Source organism: Thamnophis sirtalis, unplaced genomic scaffold, assembly GCF_051295495.1.
Source record: "Thamnophis sirtalis isolate CommonGarterSnake01/CBP01778 unplaced genomic scaffold, rThaSir2_p1.2 scaffold_13, whole genome shotgun sequence".
NCBI lineage: Eukaryota > Metazoa > Chordata > Lepidosauria > Squamata > Natricidae > Thamnophis > Thamnophis sirtalis.
In genome coordinates, this window is record NW_028261393.1 from 26,444,467 (window position 1) to 26,460,245 (window position 15,779).

A 15,779-nucleotide genomic window follows, 5' to 3' on the forward strand; every position below is an offset into this window, starting at 1 on the left:
TACCTGTCTCATGCAGATGGGGCTTCACATGTTTGTACAGCCCTGTTTCTGGCATGCTGCAGACCGGTGCTGGTCCATAGATCAGGGGTTGTGGGACCCCTGATTTAGAATATACCCCCAAGGATGAAGCTGTGTAATGGTACCTGGGAAAGATCTTGGGGAACAGGAGGAAGGGTTGCAGACTGAGCAATGGTCAGATAAAAGACAGCTGAGCACACAGAATAAAAGTGGGTGTCAGGCCTGCCGCCATCTTTTCTTTTGGATCTTTGGCCTGCCACCCTTTCTATTATTCTACTATGCATTTTCTATTGTGGGAAAATGGGAGGGGGGATTGTAGGAGTGAGATGCGATGTAGCCATAACAAAATTCTTTTCTAGAAAGCCAAGTCCTTTGTCTTTGCTCCTCTGCACCTGACCGGAACTGGATGGGTGGAAGCTGCCAGCATGGCAGTGGAAGATGGGACCCTGTGATGGACTTGTGGGTGCGAGGGCAAGATCTCAAACTTTCAACTGGGTGGGGGAAACCGGGAAGCTTTCAGATTCGGGTTTTCCTAGATGTGCCAACATGGCTCTCTTAATAAATTGGAACTTTGAGGAATCCTTTGCCTCGGACTCTGATTTACTTTTGGATGCTATTTGGAACCCTGACAGTGGGTGGGGCAAATGCCTCAAAAGGGACACGCCCTAGGTTCTTGGGCTGCAAAAGCAAAGTGGGGGAGATGCATTTTCAGACTTGCAAGATTCTGTTGATGTAACCTTACAACAAAGATAATGCTAATACTTCTGGGTCTGCCTCTTATCTGAAGTACCTCACAAGACTGATCACCGGTGTCAACTTGACCCTGTGAGATGACAAAATGGCCACAGACACTAATGGATGCCCAGTCATGCATATTGTAGGAGGAAATCTGTGTTAGCATAAGATGGGGAGGGGGGGAATAGGAGTCTCGTAGCATCTGTTCAGATTTGAATAAAATTTAAGGTAAAATAGGTGCTACCCGACACTTCCTGATGCAGGGGTGGGTTCCGGCCACCATTACTTCCGGTTTGGTAGTAAAAAAAAAAAAAAAATGTGTGTGCGCGCATTTTCATTTAAAATGATCTGTGCATGTGCACAACATTAAAAAATGAATAAAATTACATTTTTAATGAAGATTGTTCTGCGCATGTGCAGAACAGAAAATCAAGATGGTGCCGCTGATCATAGAACCGGTGTGGTCATGTGTCCACCGGAGTTACTACCTATTTGGCTGAACCAGACTGAATAGGTAGGAACCCACATCTGTTCTTTATTGGACAGTTATCTTTCAATACCGCACAATTTGCAATTTCTTCTCCTCATACATTTAAAGATGTACGGACTTCAACTCCCAGAATTCCCCAGCCAGCATGACTCACATCTTTGATTTGCCAAGGTAGAGAAAACCCACATCAAACTGAATTAAAACCATGTGTGTGAACTTTCCTGCCCATCCCTTTTGAGGAGGGCTGCCTTATGCCAAATGCTACAATGCCAAATACCTGGGCATTTTTTCTCGTTGCAGGTCTTCACTTCTTCCCCGCTGCCCTCACAGGGGTAGTCTTGTGCTCCCATCCCTTGGCACATGCGGAAACGTTTCTGCCAGCCGGTATCACAAGTCTTGGAGCACATGTTCCATTCACTCCATGGACCCCATCGGCTTGCAGCTGCAGACAAGCAAGAGGAAAGGATTATGGCATTTTGAACTCCGTGGCACACATTCGCTGCTCTCTTTTCTTTCTTTCTTTTTTTAATTCATTTCCTATTAAAATATCGGACACAGCACCACCATCCTGGCGTTATCTCTGCCATACACACTATAATATATAACAAATATCATATATACTCATCATGCACTACTAAGTATATGTAATTGTTCTGCCCAATATACTCATTTATATCTACACATATTTTAACACATTTCATGTCTACAAATCCTATTTATTTCCTGTTCCAACTCCCACCTCTCAGTTCCAACTATTGGTAAAATCTATTCCATATATCATGATATTCTGTCTGTCCTTTATTCTTTAATTCGAACGTCAATCTAGCCATTTCTGTGCAATCCAATACTTTCTTTATTATCTTTCTTTGTAAAGGTGTATTTTCACTTTTCCATTGTTGGCCGTGTACCATTCTCGCTGCTGTTATGATGTATAGTATTTATCCCATTTATTTATTTATTTTATATTTATTTATCATGTGGCACCTGCAGAGATCATGTAATCACTGATATACAACACTAACAAAACTCATACATACAAACACAATGTAAGTTTAAGTAGAGCATCAGCAAGTATGTATATATAAAATATGTAGATGGTACAAGATCAGTGGTGGGTTGCAGATGGTATGCCCCGGTACGGACATATCGGAGCCTGCCCGGAGCACCGGGTACTGTTCCAGTATGGTGCTCCAGAGGGCCCACCCGCCCGCCCTTGCTCCTTAACGGTCTTTTAAGTCTTTGGTGCTTCCATGCACGTGCACAGCACGTACAGTGCCTGCGCGATGCTCCGCCGAGCAGCTGGAGCATCGCGGAGGTATCTCTGGATGGTAAAATGCATGCGTGCACTGCAGGCGTTCATGTGGAGGATGCCGGGCCCCGTTGCAACCGTACGCAACCGTACTGGTTGCAATGGGACCCAGAACCCATCACTGTACAAGCTAAAAGATAAAATATTAAATTAAGGTAAAACCATGGGGGTGGGGGAATCACCGTACTACAGCACCATAGAGTCGCAATAGGATAAATGTTATTATTCAATATCTAAAGAAGCTAATCATCTAACTGCTTCTGGTGTGGCTGCGATGAGATCATCCCAGATGCCTTGAAATTCCCTGAGGAGACATTTTCAATCCATATGTGTTATTGCTTGTTCCAGTACACCACAGTCACATTGCAGGTGCTTGGCCATTCTCAATTTAAACAGCTTTTCTTAGTTCTGGCATGTCTTGTCCTGATGCAATTCAGGTGGCTCCATACTTTTTCAGAGCAGCTGCATTTCTGGACGTGGTTGTTTTGTTTTGTTTTTTGGGATCTCCATGATCTGATTGATTATAGTTATTAAACGTCACCCATTGTAATCATAATTCTTCCTCTAGATCCTAAGATTGTGATAAGTTACCCTTAATTAGTTTCTTAGACTTCAGCTTGGTGTGAGGTAGAGATTATTCACACATGTCCATGCATAATCTCCTAATTTGCTTTCCTCTTAGCTGGAGGACCAGATAGAAGGGCACTGAAGATGAAAGGACACCTTTTGGATCTGAGGAGTGCAACGTGGCTGGCTGATAATGGCTTTAATTAAATACTCCACAGATGATTAAACCTATTTATCAATAATTCAGATCTCATTTAAACTAAAATGGCCTCTCTTCTCACCCAGGGTTGTGATCACCAGGAATTCATCTCCCATCCCTCAGGAGGTACTACTCTCTTTTCAAGAATGCACCTTTAACAGATGCAGAGAATCTTGAGATACAAGGCAATTGCCGAAAGAAAAAAAAAGCAACCGAAAGAAACAGGTGTAATGGGGCCGGGCACCCACCACATGAATGCACGCAGGACGCGCATGTGTAATTACTGCCCGCGATGCTCCAGCTGCACAGTGAAGCATTGTGCAGGCGCCATACACTCATGCGCGTAAGCCCCCAAAACTTCAAATACTGGTAAGGAGCGGGGGCGGGGCGGGGGCCTCCGGAGCATCGCACTGGAATGGTACCTGGTGCCCCCAGCAGGCACCAGTACAGCCATATCGGGGTGTACCAGTCGTAACCCACCACTGGATCACCCACAAAAAACCAGTTTGTCAAGACCAGAGTAGGTCCTGGGTCCCTCACATAGGCAAATACTATATTCTTCCCAAATTTCTGATGGTAAAGAACCTCATTTTAGTCTCAGATTTTGTTCTGGAAGCATACGTCACCCCTCATGTCCTAGTAGAGGAAGAATGTACCAAAAATAATCTTCTTTAGAGGAATGTAATCCATGGCCAGAGTTCCTAGAGATCTGCGATGGCGAAGATGGCAGAGTGCTGTCCCCAGCTGCTCTTCCGGGTTCCGATGTGTGCATGTGTGCCAGACAGCTTGTCCAGCATGCATGTGTGTGATGAAACCTGGAAGAGCAACTGGTTGTTGCATGCATGTGCATTTGCACCAACCAGCTGCTCTCTTGCAGGTTCTGTCGCTCCAGCATACTCACACATACACACACATGCTTCACTTTCGGCACTTAGTGCTGAAAAGGTTAACCATCAATGCTGTAGGTCACAGCACCGGAAGTGTGCGTCCCCTGTCGAAAAGTCATTGGTTTTCTTCATTGGGTGTCACCCATTTGAGGATGGCCAGGTCAAGGAACAGACACTACAGAGATGCTACTATAGCATTGTAGCCTCTCTATGTAGGCAGCCATGGATTAACCTTTAAGCAGAATAAGAATGTGGGTAGGACACCAAGCGACTGAATGTGGGGGGGGGGGATATCACTAGTTCCTCTTAATTAGTGCAAGCTCAACAGAGAGAGATCCAACCTAGAAATCAAGAGACGGTGAGAACAATTAATCAATGGAATAGCTTGTCTCCCAGAATTGTGGATGCTCCATCACTGAAGGTTTTTTTTTTTTAATAATTTTTATTCAACATTTTTAAACATTAAAATCATGATTAAATTTTTACAGCTTTCCGTTATCTGTCATTGTTTTGTTCTAATTTTGAATTTTTCATTCTGAGGACTATTGTTTTATACATATACCTCCTTATTTCATAGTTACTCATTTATATAATATATACATCATTTACCCCTCTGTTAGTCTCTAAATATATACCATTTCTTTTTGTTATACTTTCTATGTATTCATTATATATTATTTACATCTCTTTTCTAGCCAATTATACCACCTGTTACAAGTCTTAAAATACTCTGTTTCCTCTCTATCCCTTAGCTCCATTGTTAATTTAACAATTTCCGTGCATTCTAGCACCTTTTTTTATGATCTCTGCGTTTGAGGGGCTTTTTTTTTTGTTTCCAATTTTATTTGAAGGTTTTATTTGGGGAACCAGGATGGAATGAGGATTCCTGGCTTGGACAATGGGTTTGACTAGAAGAGCTAAGTTTCTATGAACTATCCTATCATTAAAGCTTTCACTGCCATAGTAAACTTTAGTTTTCAATACTGAATGAGTCTTAATGCCGGGTCAGTTATGCCATGGAAGGGATGAGAGGGACCAAGGCTGGGTTTAGGCAGTAGATATAAACAAACATGCAAGAGAGGCAATCAAAAAGCTTAAAAGGAAATAAAAAGACAAAATACCCCTCATCAGCTATCAGCACCCTAATTAACGGAGATTAGTGCCAAGATTAACACTGGAACAACAATCAAGCAGCAACAATCAAGGAACTAGCAACTTAGACAAACAAGCTAACATTGAACAGCGTCTAATCAAGGGACTACTAGGACGATTCCTGCCAACACTGACAGGGCAAGTCACTTGCATATAGAGAGCAAAGCCCACTTCCTTCTAGCACGGATGATGCTACCTGATGGAAACATCTGCAAGAAAACAACCAAGCTCAGAGAGCATCAAAGACCCTGCATATGTTGACCTTAATCAGACCCTGATTATAGAGTAGGATAATGGGATCATGGAAACCTTTCTCTGACCCATCTTGTACTACACAAAATCAAGGCCAGGCTATTTTGAGTTTCTTCCACCCATCTGTGAAGTCACTTCTTTAAGTCCCTCTCTGTCATTTCTTTCATGCCTTCAGGATCAACATCAAGCTCCTTCATTCCAGGAATGACTGGACAATCTAAGTCAGAGGTCTCCAAACTTGGCAACTTTAAGACTTGGGACTTCAACTCCCAGAATTATGGAGAATTATGGGAGTTGAAGTCCACAAGCCTTAAAGTTGCCAAGTTTAGAGACCTCCGATTTAAGTGATCAGGTTCTGTGGAAGTTGACTGCTGTCTCTTTGCCTACTTATAAGGCAATACAGCAAGCAGCCAGTTCAGTTATCTTTTCACATCAGGAACAATCCAATGCGCATCTAATGCAAAAATGCAATGTTTTGCTTCAGTTCCAAGGGAGAATGCTTAGAAGCAGTTTAATGCTGAGAATCATTCGGATACACAAGAGGAAACATTCTTCATGAGAAGATACTTTGTGCATAAAGGAGCCTTTGATAATTAAATTTATTATGACACACCACTATATTTTTCTCGGCAAAAATTGCAAAGGACCACTCCACTCTCCCCTTACCTGATCTCTTAACATTTTGCTCGCCTGAAATATTACAGGTTCTAGCCAGGAAATTATATTTTTAATGCTCCCAATAAGCGTTCAACAAAAGTCATCATGCAAATAATGATTGCACATTGGGGAAAAGACTGCTGCTTTTCTGTCTTCTTTTTGGAGGGTTAGCATTAAAAATGCAGGGCTCTTGCCATGACACCGTCTCATTCATGTGCCTACTGCTATAAAGGTCTAGGAGAGGAAGGGGCAGCCTACTCAGTATGGGAGCCACAAGTTGCTTTTGTAATGACAAAGACCTTATGCAGCATAAGTGACCAAAGGGGGGTGGGGGAATCTCTTTTTTATGAATTTTTAAAGCATTCGAGAGTATTAACCCTCTGCAATTACGCAGGCACTCATTTCAACCCTTAATTAGACCACTAAACATGCAAAATCTTTGGTATTTTGGCAGCAGCATGGCTGTGCATGGCTGTTGGGACTGGGAACTGGGCATCAGGATCCTCAGTGACTGCTTAATATTTTCCCCTCCCAAGCAGAATCTCCTGGGGAGCATTTAGCAAGACTGATTGAGATGAACTGGATGGAGTTACAAGAATTCCAGCAACTGAACCATTTCCCATTTAGAATCAAACTATCTTCAGGTGTTGTGGCCCGCCAGCGACCAGCAGAGCTGGCAATAGATTCGGACAGATTGGGAGGAACATGGGCCAGTCCTGGAGGCTGGGAAAGGCTCAGACAAGGGCTCTGTATCGGAGGCAGAGAGGGGCCCAAGGCCATCTGATTGTTGTTTGCTGCCTCTGGAACCACCGGAGTTGGACATCAGTGAGGCAGAAGAACAGCAAGAGACTGTTCCCAGTGTGCACATGCACAGAGCTGCCAGAAGGTGAGAATCATTAAGAAAACAGGGTCGACTTGGAGTCAGGCTTGGAGATGATTGGCCCCTCCCATAAGACATAAAATAGGAGCAAACGGTACATGAACTTTTGCAGGGATCAATTAGTTCACCTGGTCAGTTCAAGTTTTGAAAAGTTCTGTTTGACTCTATGCTAAGTTTGGCCTTGCTCTGCATTTGGCAATTAGGCCTCTGGCAGCATTCCCAGGGAGAGAAGGTAACCCCTAAAAGACTGTGGCAACTCGAACAGACATCTGTCTGAACCTTCACAGACTTTTTGTGAAGCCCTGCGGACTGTGAATGACCATAATTTATAGCTGTATAGAGAGTTTGGGGGGCTAAGATTGTGATTTATGCTTTCTCAGGAAGCCTAGGTCAGGACACTAGGTAGGTTGTAAGGACCCTTTGATTTTCTTTCAAACAGTCTCCTGATGATTCGGAAATAATAGCATACAGTTGGAGTTGGAAGGAACTTTGGAGGTCTTCTAGTCCAACCCTCTGCTTAAGCAGGAGATCCTATACCATTCCAGACAAATGCCTGTCCAATCTCCTGAAAAACCTTCAATGTTGGAGCACCCATAACTTCCGGTTGTTCCACTGATTAATTGTTCTCACTGTCAGGAAATTTCTCTTAGTAGGAAGATGGGTCTCTTCACTAACAATTTGGAATTTGGCTGGTTTCATAACAGGAACTTCAATCCATAGCAGTCTGGAAACCAACTCTTAGACCTAATCTAGGAAATATCCTATTGTCTGATTTTGCTGAAGGTATAAGAAGAAGTCTTGATTCCTTTAGAATGTGAACTTCTTGGTCCTGGAAATAGTTTTGCTCTCCCTGGAAAATTCCTGTTGCCGAATCTCCTGCTTCACAAAACTTTTAACTGGCTGCAGAGTCCTCCCATAGGGAAACTTGTCAACCTGTCATCATCATCATTGTCTCTTGGGCTCAGAATCATAAATAACCACAACTTCGATCCATCAACTAATCATTTTCATGCTGCTGCACTGAGGCATATGAGCCTTGGATCTCCTTCTTGGGCATTAAAAGGTAAAGAAAGGTTTCCCTTGTCAGTCATGCCTGACTCTAGGGGGCAGTGCTCATCCTAATTGAATGAGCCAGCATTGTCTGAAGATGCTTTTGTGGTCATGTGGCCAACATGACTATATACCAGTGGTAGGTTCCGGATCCTGTTGCAACCGTACTGGCATCCTCTACATGAATGTGTGTAGTGCATGCATGCGTCCTTACCACTTGCGATGCCTCCGTGAGCTTCCACGATGCTCCAGCTGCGGCACTGTGCTCTCTGTGCACATGCGCAGAAGTGCCAAAGAGCTCAAATACAAGTAAGGAGCTCGAGCGGGCAGGTGGGCCTCCGGAGCACCATACCGGAATGGTACCCAGTGCTCTGGGCAGGCACAGGTACGCTCGTACTGGGTCATACCACCTGCAACCCACCACTGCTATATAACAAAGGTGCACAGAAAGCTTCACACCAAAGTGGCACTTGTTTATCTACTTGCATTTACATACTTTTGAAACTGCTAGGATGGCAGGTCTTGGGCAAGAACAGGAACTCACTAAAGTGGAGTTCTTGCCTCAGAAGGTTGTGAGTTCAATCCTAGGTAGAGGCAGATGTAGGGTCTTCTGTTTGGGCAGGGGGTTGGACTAGATGACCTGCAAGGTCACTTCCAACTCTGTTAATCTGTTATGGGGTATTTAAGTCTCAAACTACCAGCCTTCTCATTGACAAACCCAGTGTCTTACCCACTTGGCCACTGTGCCCCCTGTCCTTGGCATTACAATTACATATAAGCTATAATAACTGCCAGATGATTTTAAGAAGGCTACCTACAGAAACCTTAATAGTTCTCTATAGAATAATGGGTTCGGGCATTGGTAGAGACAGTTTCTGCTTGATGCACTGGATAAAAACTGGATTCTCATCTGCATCTTGGCTAAGTGCCCAGCTCAGCTTATACAGAAGTTCACAATCAAAGCTCTTAGATTCTCACAGCCTCTTTAAATGGGTTTCTTGCAAGGAAAAATGACTCTGCTTACTGAGTCTTGGTAAATGGACATACTATATGTACTTTAGCTCTCATTTACTATTGAGCATATGAGATAAAATTTCCTTGTACCTTTGATTCTTTTTCTAAGAATTTCTTGACTGGAGGGGTGAGGAGTTTACTATCTATTTAGAATATACAAAATACATATCCATCTTTTCCTCTTCTGCAATATCTGAAAATATCCCTTCCTTTTCCCAGGCTAATTCCATATAAGCTCCTTTTGATAAGATATTCTACTTCTTAACTTTTGGCTTGTAGAGAATCTTTCTATTAGTGTTTTGTAATTATGATAAAAGGAACATCGTGGCTCAGCGGCTTAGACGTTGAGTTTGTCTATCAGAAAGATTGGCAGTTCAGTAGTTTGAATCCCTAGCACCGCGTAACAGAGTGAGCTCCCGTTACTTGACCCAGGTTCTGCCAACCTAGCCATTCAAAAGCATGTAAAAATGCAAGTAGAAAAATAGGAACCACCTTTGGTGGGAAGAGAATGTGCTCTGTGCACCTTGAGCTTTTAGTCATGCCAACCACATGACCACAGAGACATCTTCGGACAGTGCTGGCTCTTCGGCTTTGAAACTAAGATGAGCACTGCCCCCTCGAGTCGGGAACGACTAGCACATATGTGCAAGGGGAACCTTTACCTAATTATGATAAACTTGCTCCGTAGCAACTCCATACCCAGCCAAAGTCAAAATTTTAGAGACCTGGATTCTAGTCTTATTTCAGAAGCAGACACTTCATAACCTGAGAAAGGAACAAGGTGACCCCCTAGTTACTGGAAACAGGAAGACACAGTGATTTACCTTGCAGGATGAAGGAGAGTCCAATAAACATACCAAATAATCCCAAAAAGGATGAACAATAGTATTCAGACACCGGCTGAGCTTCAGAGAGAAAGAACTAGGGCAGTGTTTATCAACCTCTGTCAGAGTTCCAAATAGCACCCAAAAGTACATCAGAGTTCAAGGCAAAGTATTGCTCAAAATTCCAATTTATTAAGAGCGCCATGTTGGCACATCTGAGAAAACCCAAATCTGAAGGCTTCCCAGTTTTCCCCACCTAGTTGAAAGTTCAAGATCTTGCACCCACACCCACAAGTCCATCACATGGTCCAATCTCCCACTGCCATGCTGGCAGCTCCACCCCTCCAGTTCCAGTCAGGTGCAGAGGTGCAGAGACAAAGGATGATCTTGACATTCTAGAAAGAATGTTGTTATGGCTACATAGCATCTAAATCCTACAATCCCCCCTTCCATTTTCCCACAATAGAAAATGCATAGAAGAATAATAGAAAGTGTGGCAGGTGAAAGATCCAAAAGAAAAGGTGACTGCAGGCCTGACACTGCCACTTGTGGACTTCATATGTGGACTTCAAGAAGACCCAGAATTCCCCAGCCAATTGTGTTGGCTGGGAAATTCTAGGAGTTGAAGTCCACAAATGTTAAAGTGGTGGAGGTTGAGAAATACTGATCTCAGGGATACTAACTAAACTGCTGTGACCATCTCCAGGCCGAGCTGTCACTCTTCAGTAAAAACTGGCAAATTAAACTTGATTCTGAGGGATGATGGGGAGAAGGTAGGCAGAGAAGCCCAAAGGCATCTGTCTGATGGCTGTCATATCTTCAAACCTGCTGCATTAGGAGCTGTGATTTTACAAAGAACAGCTGCTGCTCCAAACCAATTGGCAGAAGATAGGGGGATGTTAACCATGACTTGCCAAGTCTATAGCCCAGGATTTGGATAGCATCAACCCAAGATTCTGGGGAACAATTTATAATTGTGTTCTTAAAAGGTGGGAGTTGTACTGTTTGGCCAAGGAAAGGAGTCAGGATTATGAAGTCCTTGAAGACTATCTTCTTTCCATTTGGCTACCATCTAGGTCAGCGGTCATTCTCTGGGTATTCCTGATGAAGCAAGGAAGACTTTGGTTCCCACATCATGGCTGCTCCTTAGCAGAAGACTTCCAAGGATCAACGCATGGCTGGGTTTCAGTCCTCATGAAAACATTTCATGGCAGAGTTGAAATCTGTCTCACTGGGCAGCTGTTCTGCCTTCAGATGTGGCATTCTGCCTAATTAATTGCAGGTAGTCCTCAACTTGTAGCAGTTCATTTAGTGACCACTGTTTTGACCTAGGCTTCACCAAATCACGAAACAGACTCCTTGTCCCCCCAAAACCCCTTTTTATTTTGGCTAATGTGTATTCTTAGCATTCACATCCAGCAAAGTCCCGGCAAACAATCTTTCAAGGGTGAATTGCAAACACAGACCTTATCAGCCCTTGGATAGTTGCCAGGTTGATAGCTTCCAGATGCAATGCTGTACAAGGAAATACTTGGCTAGGAGTCTCTCCGATAAGCAAATCTTCATGCTAACAAACTAATTGTCTCCTGCAAACACCATTCCTATTTGTTCCCTATGGGAGAGGCCATTCAGCATCCTCTTGTGCCTTTACTCCCACGTTGACTGTTGTTCCTTAATTGTTCCCTTCTCCTGATAGCTCTGCTCATGTGCACATCGGGAACAGGTTCCAGCTGTTCTTCAGACTCACTTATCTCCGACTCCGAAGGTAGCTGATAACTGTCGGAGGGCCTGCTCCCCCACTGCCTCTGACGCAGAGCCCTCACCAAAGCCTTCCCCTGACTCCAAGATTGGCCCATGTTCCTCCCCAACCTCCTTATTGGCTGAGTCTGCCACCAGCTCCACTGGCTGCTAGTGGGCCACAACTACCACTTGAAGTTACAACACCCTGAAAAAAGTGACTTTTGGGCATTTTCCACACTTAAAACCATTGCAGCATCCCCATGGTCACATGATCAAAATTTAGAGTAGATGCTTGGAACTGAGTCATATTTACAATGGATTCAGTGTCCTGGGATCATGTGATCACCTGTTGTGACCTTCTGACAAGCAAAGTCAATGGGGAAGCCATTTTAACTTAACAACTGCAGTGAATCACTTAACAACTGTGGCCAGAAAGTTCATAAACTGGGGCAAAACTCACTTAACAACTACCTCACTTAGCAATATAATGTTTGGGCTAAATTGAGGTCATAGGTTGACCTCAAATAATGTGTAAAAGGTAAAGGTTTCCCTGTCAGTCATGTTCAACTGTAGAGCATGCTGCTCATCTCCATTACTTGGCCGAGGGAGCCAGCGCTGACGAAAGACAATTTCTGTGGTCATGAGGCCAGCACAAATGGAACACTGCCAACTTCCCACCAAAGTGGCACCTATTCATCTACTTGCATTTTCATGCTTTCAAACTGCTAGGCAGGCAGGAGCTGGAGCAAGGAATGGGAGCTCACCTCATTGCGCACAGCTTGGGTCTCAAACTGACAACCTCAGGGTCTTTAAATGCTGAGCCATAATGCCCCTCGAATAATATCTGTACCTGTATATATAAAATACACCTGTCTATTGGCAACAGTTGGGCTTTGTTAGTGCTAAGAGGTTTAGGGTTAATGGTGCAAAATATCTTGAATTTGAAACATCTTAGATTGAGCATGAAAGTTATTTTGAGTGCATGAGCAAGAGTTTCAAATTAAAAAAAAAAAACTTAGATCTTTTCTTAGATCTTCCTAAGCCCCACTTAGGAGTCAGTTCTATTTCTATCACAAAGCACCTCCAAACTAATCAAATGAATTTGTTTAAAATCGCAGAGATTTTTTTCCCACTGAAGTAACTATTCTGATGTCAAAACAAGATGGTTTTGCATGTCAAAGAATTCGGGTGTGAGGTTTCCAAATAGCATCCAAAAATAAATCAGAGTCCAAGGCAAAGTATTAACCAAAGTTCCAATTTATTAAAAGAGCCATGTTGGCACATCTAGGAAAACCCAAATCTGAAAGCTTTCCCCACCCAGTTGAAAGTTCAAGATCTCCCCCCCCCCCACACCCACAAGTCCATCACATGGCCCAATCTCCCACTGCCATACTGGCAGTTCCACCCATCTAGTTCCGGTCAGGTGCAGAGGTGCAAAGACAAAGGATGACCTTGGCTTTCTAGAAAGAATTTTGTTATGGCTACATAGCATCCACTCCTATAATCCTCCCTTCCATTTTCCCACAATAGAAAATGCATAGTAAAATGATAGAAAGTGTGGCAGGCCAAAAATCCAAAAGAAAAGATGGCTGCAGGCCTGACATTAGGTTTGACATTTTGTGTATCATTGGTCTAAACCCTCAGATGGATATCTTTGGGCCAACCGTACTTTCCCCCCCCCCCTCACACCATCCTATCTCACCTGTTGTTGTGAGCTAGGAGAATAAAACAAGAACTGGCCCCATGCTCACTTGAGCTCATTAAAGTAAATGCTTGTTAAAAGTGAAACAAATAAAAAGAAATCCTATTCATCTCTCATCCTTGGTGAATTTAAAACGCTAGCTAAATGCTATCTCTTTTTTCTGCTGTTTCATCTCAGTTGCTTTGTTTGTTTGTTTTTAAAAATGCCTGTAGGCCAAACTGGCAAATAAGCTTGGTAGCGTTTAAAAAAAAAACCTAAATAAATCCCTGCTTTTGCTTGACTGAAGAATTCATTTTCTTCATCAAGGTCTTGAGATCAATGAGACAGTCTGGACGAGCTGTTCAAAAATTATTTGTTGAACTCAACAACCTCAGACTCCTCCAAGAGATAGAGATCACACCGGGCAGTGAAGAAGAAATGGTAAACTAGTAGTTAAAGAGCAACAAGTCCAGGAAATGGAAATCAAGTATTTAGCAGACGCTTAGTCTTAGAAGGAAGGGGTGGGTCAAAATCTTCAACGTACTGCCCCATCCCTTTTGTGTATGTGTGATCACAATGGGCACAGTTGCCATATTCCAGCTTTTGACCCATTTGCATCTTCCCCCGGGGACCTCCCTCCTGTACACTGGTTTCATACTATCAGTGTTTGCCAGCTACCTATATTGGTGGTATGAACATTCAACTTCTTTCCTGCTTAAAAGGCTACTTTGGACTTTGCTCCTCTCTGGGAGGAGATTTCCAAGTATTTCTAGTGTTTTAAAACAAGCTTGGTTCCCTAGGCCCATGTTGGCAATCCTATGGCACGCGTGCCCGAAGTGGCATGTGGCGCCATGTCACCTGGTATGTGCAGTATCACCCATTCCTCTTCTGGGTTTCTGGTGTGCATGCACATGCACTGATCAGCTGGCCTTTGTGTGTGCAGCAATGCTGGAAACCGGAAGACCAGGTCTTCTGTTTTCTGGCATCCACCAGCCACCTGATAGGCGCATGAGCATACGTGGCAGTAACCGGAAGACTTGCTGGCTGGCGCACATGCACATACCGGAAACCAGAAGTATGTTTTCTGGCACGCGCATGCCCCCTGGGCATCTCCTCTTCCTGGTCGTGGCCCAGACGAGTGCACAAAGTGTTCCCTTTTTGGCACTCGGTGCCAAAGAGGTTCACCATCACTGCCCTCGGCCTTCCGTCTGGAAAACTCACAAGATTTGCTTTTCTCGGCTATGTACATGTATATATCTGAACTAGACTGTGTTGTTTCTCTGTGTCATATAACGTAAGTGGGTATATGCATATTTTATTTGTTTGTTTGTTTGTTGTGTTTATATAGTGTATATTGGAGGTGGTGATCCTTTGAGAGCTTATGCAACAAGATTTCATTTTAATGTATGACGATTGGTGTACATTTAAAGTGACAATAAAATTACTCTACGTCTACTCATATGAGTACTGGTGGCTGCTTTGACATGGGGCAAACCATGAGGTGTCTGTTTTAAACAATGGATAATTAGAACTGCAGAAAAAACAGTTACACTAACTTGCCTTCCATTGAGGATCTGTTTACTCCATGAGTCAAAAAGAGGGCTGTGAAAATATCTACAGACCCTTTGCATCCTGGATATAAATTGTTTGTACTCCTATCCTCAAAACAACACAAGAGAATAGAATTAAAATTTAAAAAATCATTAGTGATACCTTTCTGCAGTCTGTGATTCATGCTTTTTCAGTCTTGCTGGGCTGTATGAGGGATGCTATGCATACCAGTGGTGGGTTCCTACCAGTTCTGCCCAGTTCAGCCAAACCAGTAGTAGTTTGGCGACCTGGGTCACTGAAACCGGCAGTGACCCAGCCCTGCCACGTCCCTGAACCGGCTCTCCCAGATCTTGTTTTTTTGCTCCTGCGCATGCGCAGAGCAATTTTAGTTGTACTGTGCATGTGTGTGTCGCGCTCCCCTGAGCGAACTGGCAGTAGTCTCTGCCGGAACCTACCTCTGATGGATACCCAAACTGGTCATCTACCATTGTGCCTGTTTTTTTTTTTAAGGCAATGAAAAAGAAGGCTCCCTTACCTGAACATTCTGGATTGTAACACTCCCTGGCATCAGCATGAGCTCCTTTGCACTCTGCGAAGCCGTGAGCCAAGACACTGCATTTACGGGTCCGTTGCTGAGTCCCATTGGAACAGGTCACTGAACACCGGCTCCAAGATCCCCAGTCAAGCCATTGGCCTTCCACTGTGATAAAGAAACACAAGGAAAAGTCATTTCATGAAAATTTGAGTATGGGCAGGAAATCCAGATGTTTCTC

General features: G+C 43.6%; 1 protein-coding gene across 4 annotated transcripts in view; it reads right to left on the reverse strand.

The window, feature by feature from the left end:
- Window positions 1-15,779, reverse strand: part of ADGRB2 (adhesion G protein-coupled receptor B2) — a 253,569-nt gene that overhangs the window by 119,522 nt on the left and 118,268 nt on the right. For all 4 annotated transcript variants that reach the window (XM_087727880.1, XM_087727881.1, XM_087727879.1 and 1 more), the window contains exons 4-5: window positions 15,542-15,706; window positions 1,521-1,685 (exon numbers count right to left, since the gene is read on the reverse strand). In XM_087727880.1, coding sequence (XP_087584006.1) covers window positions 1,521-1,685; window positions 15,542-15,706 — 330 coding nt within the window. The remainder of the gene's footprint in view (window positions 1-1,520; window positions 1,686-15,541; window positions 15,707-15,779) is intronic.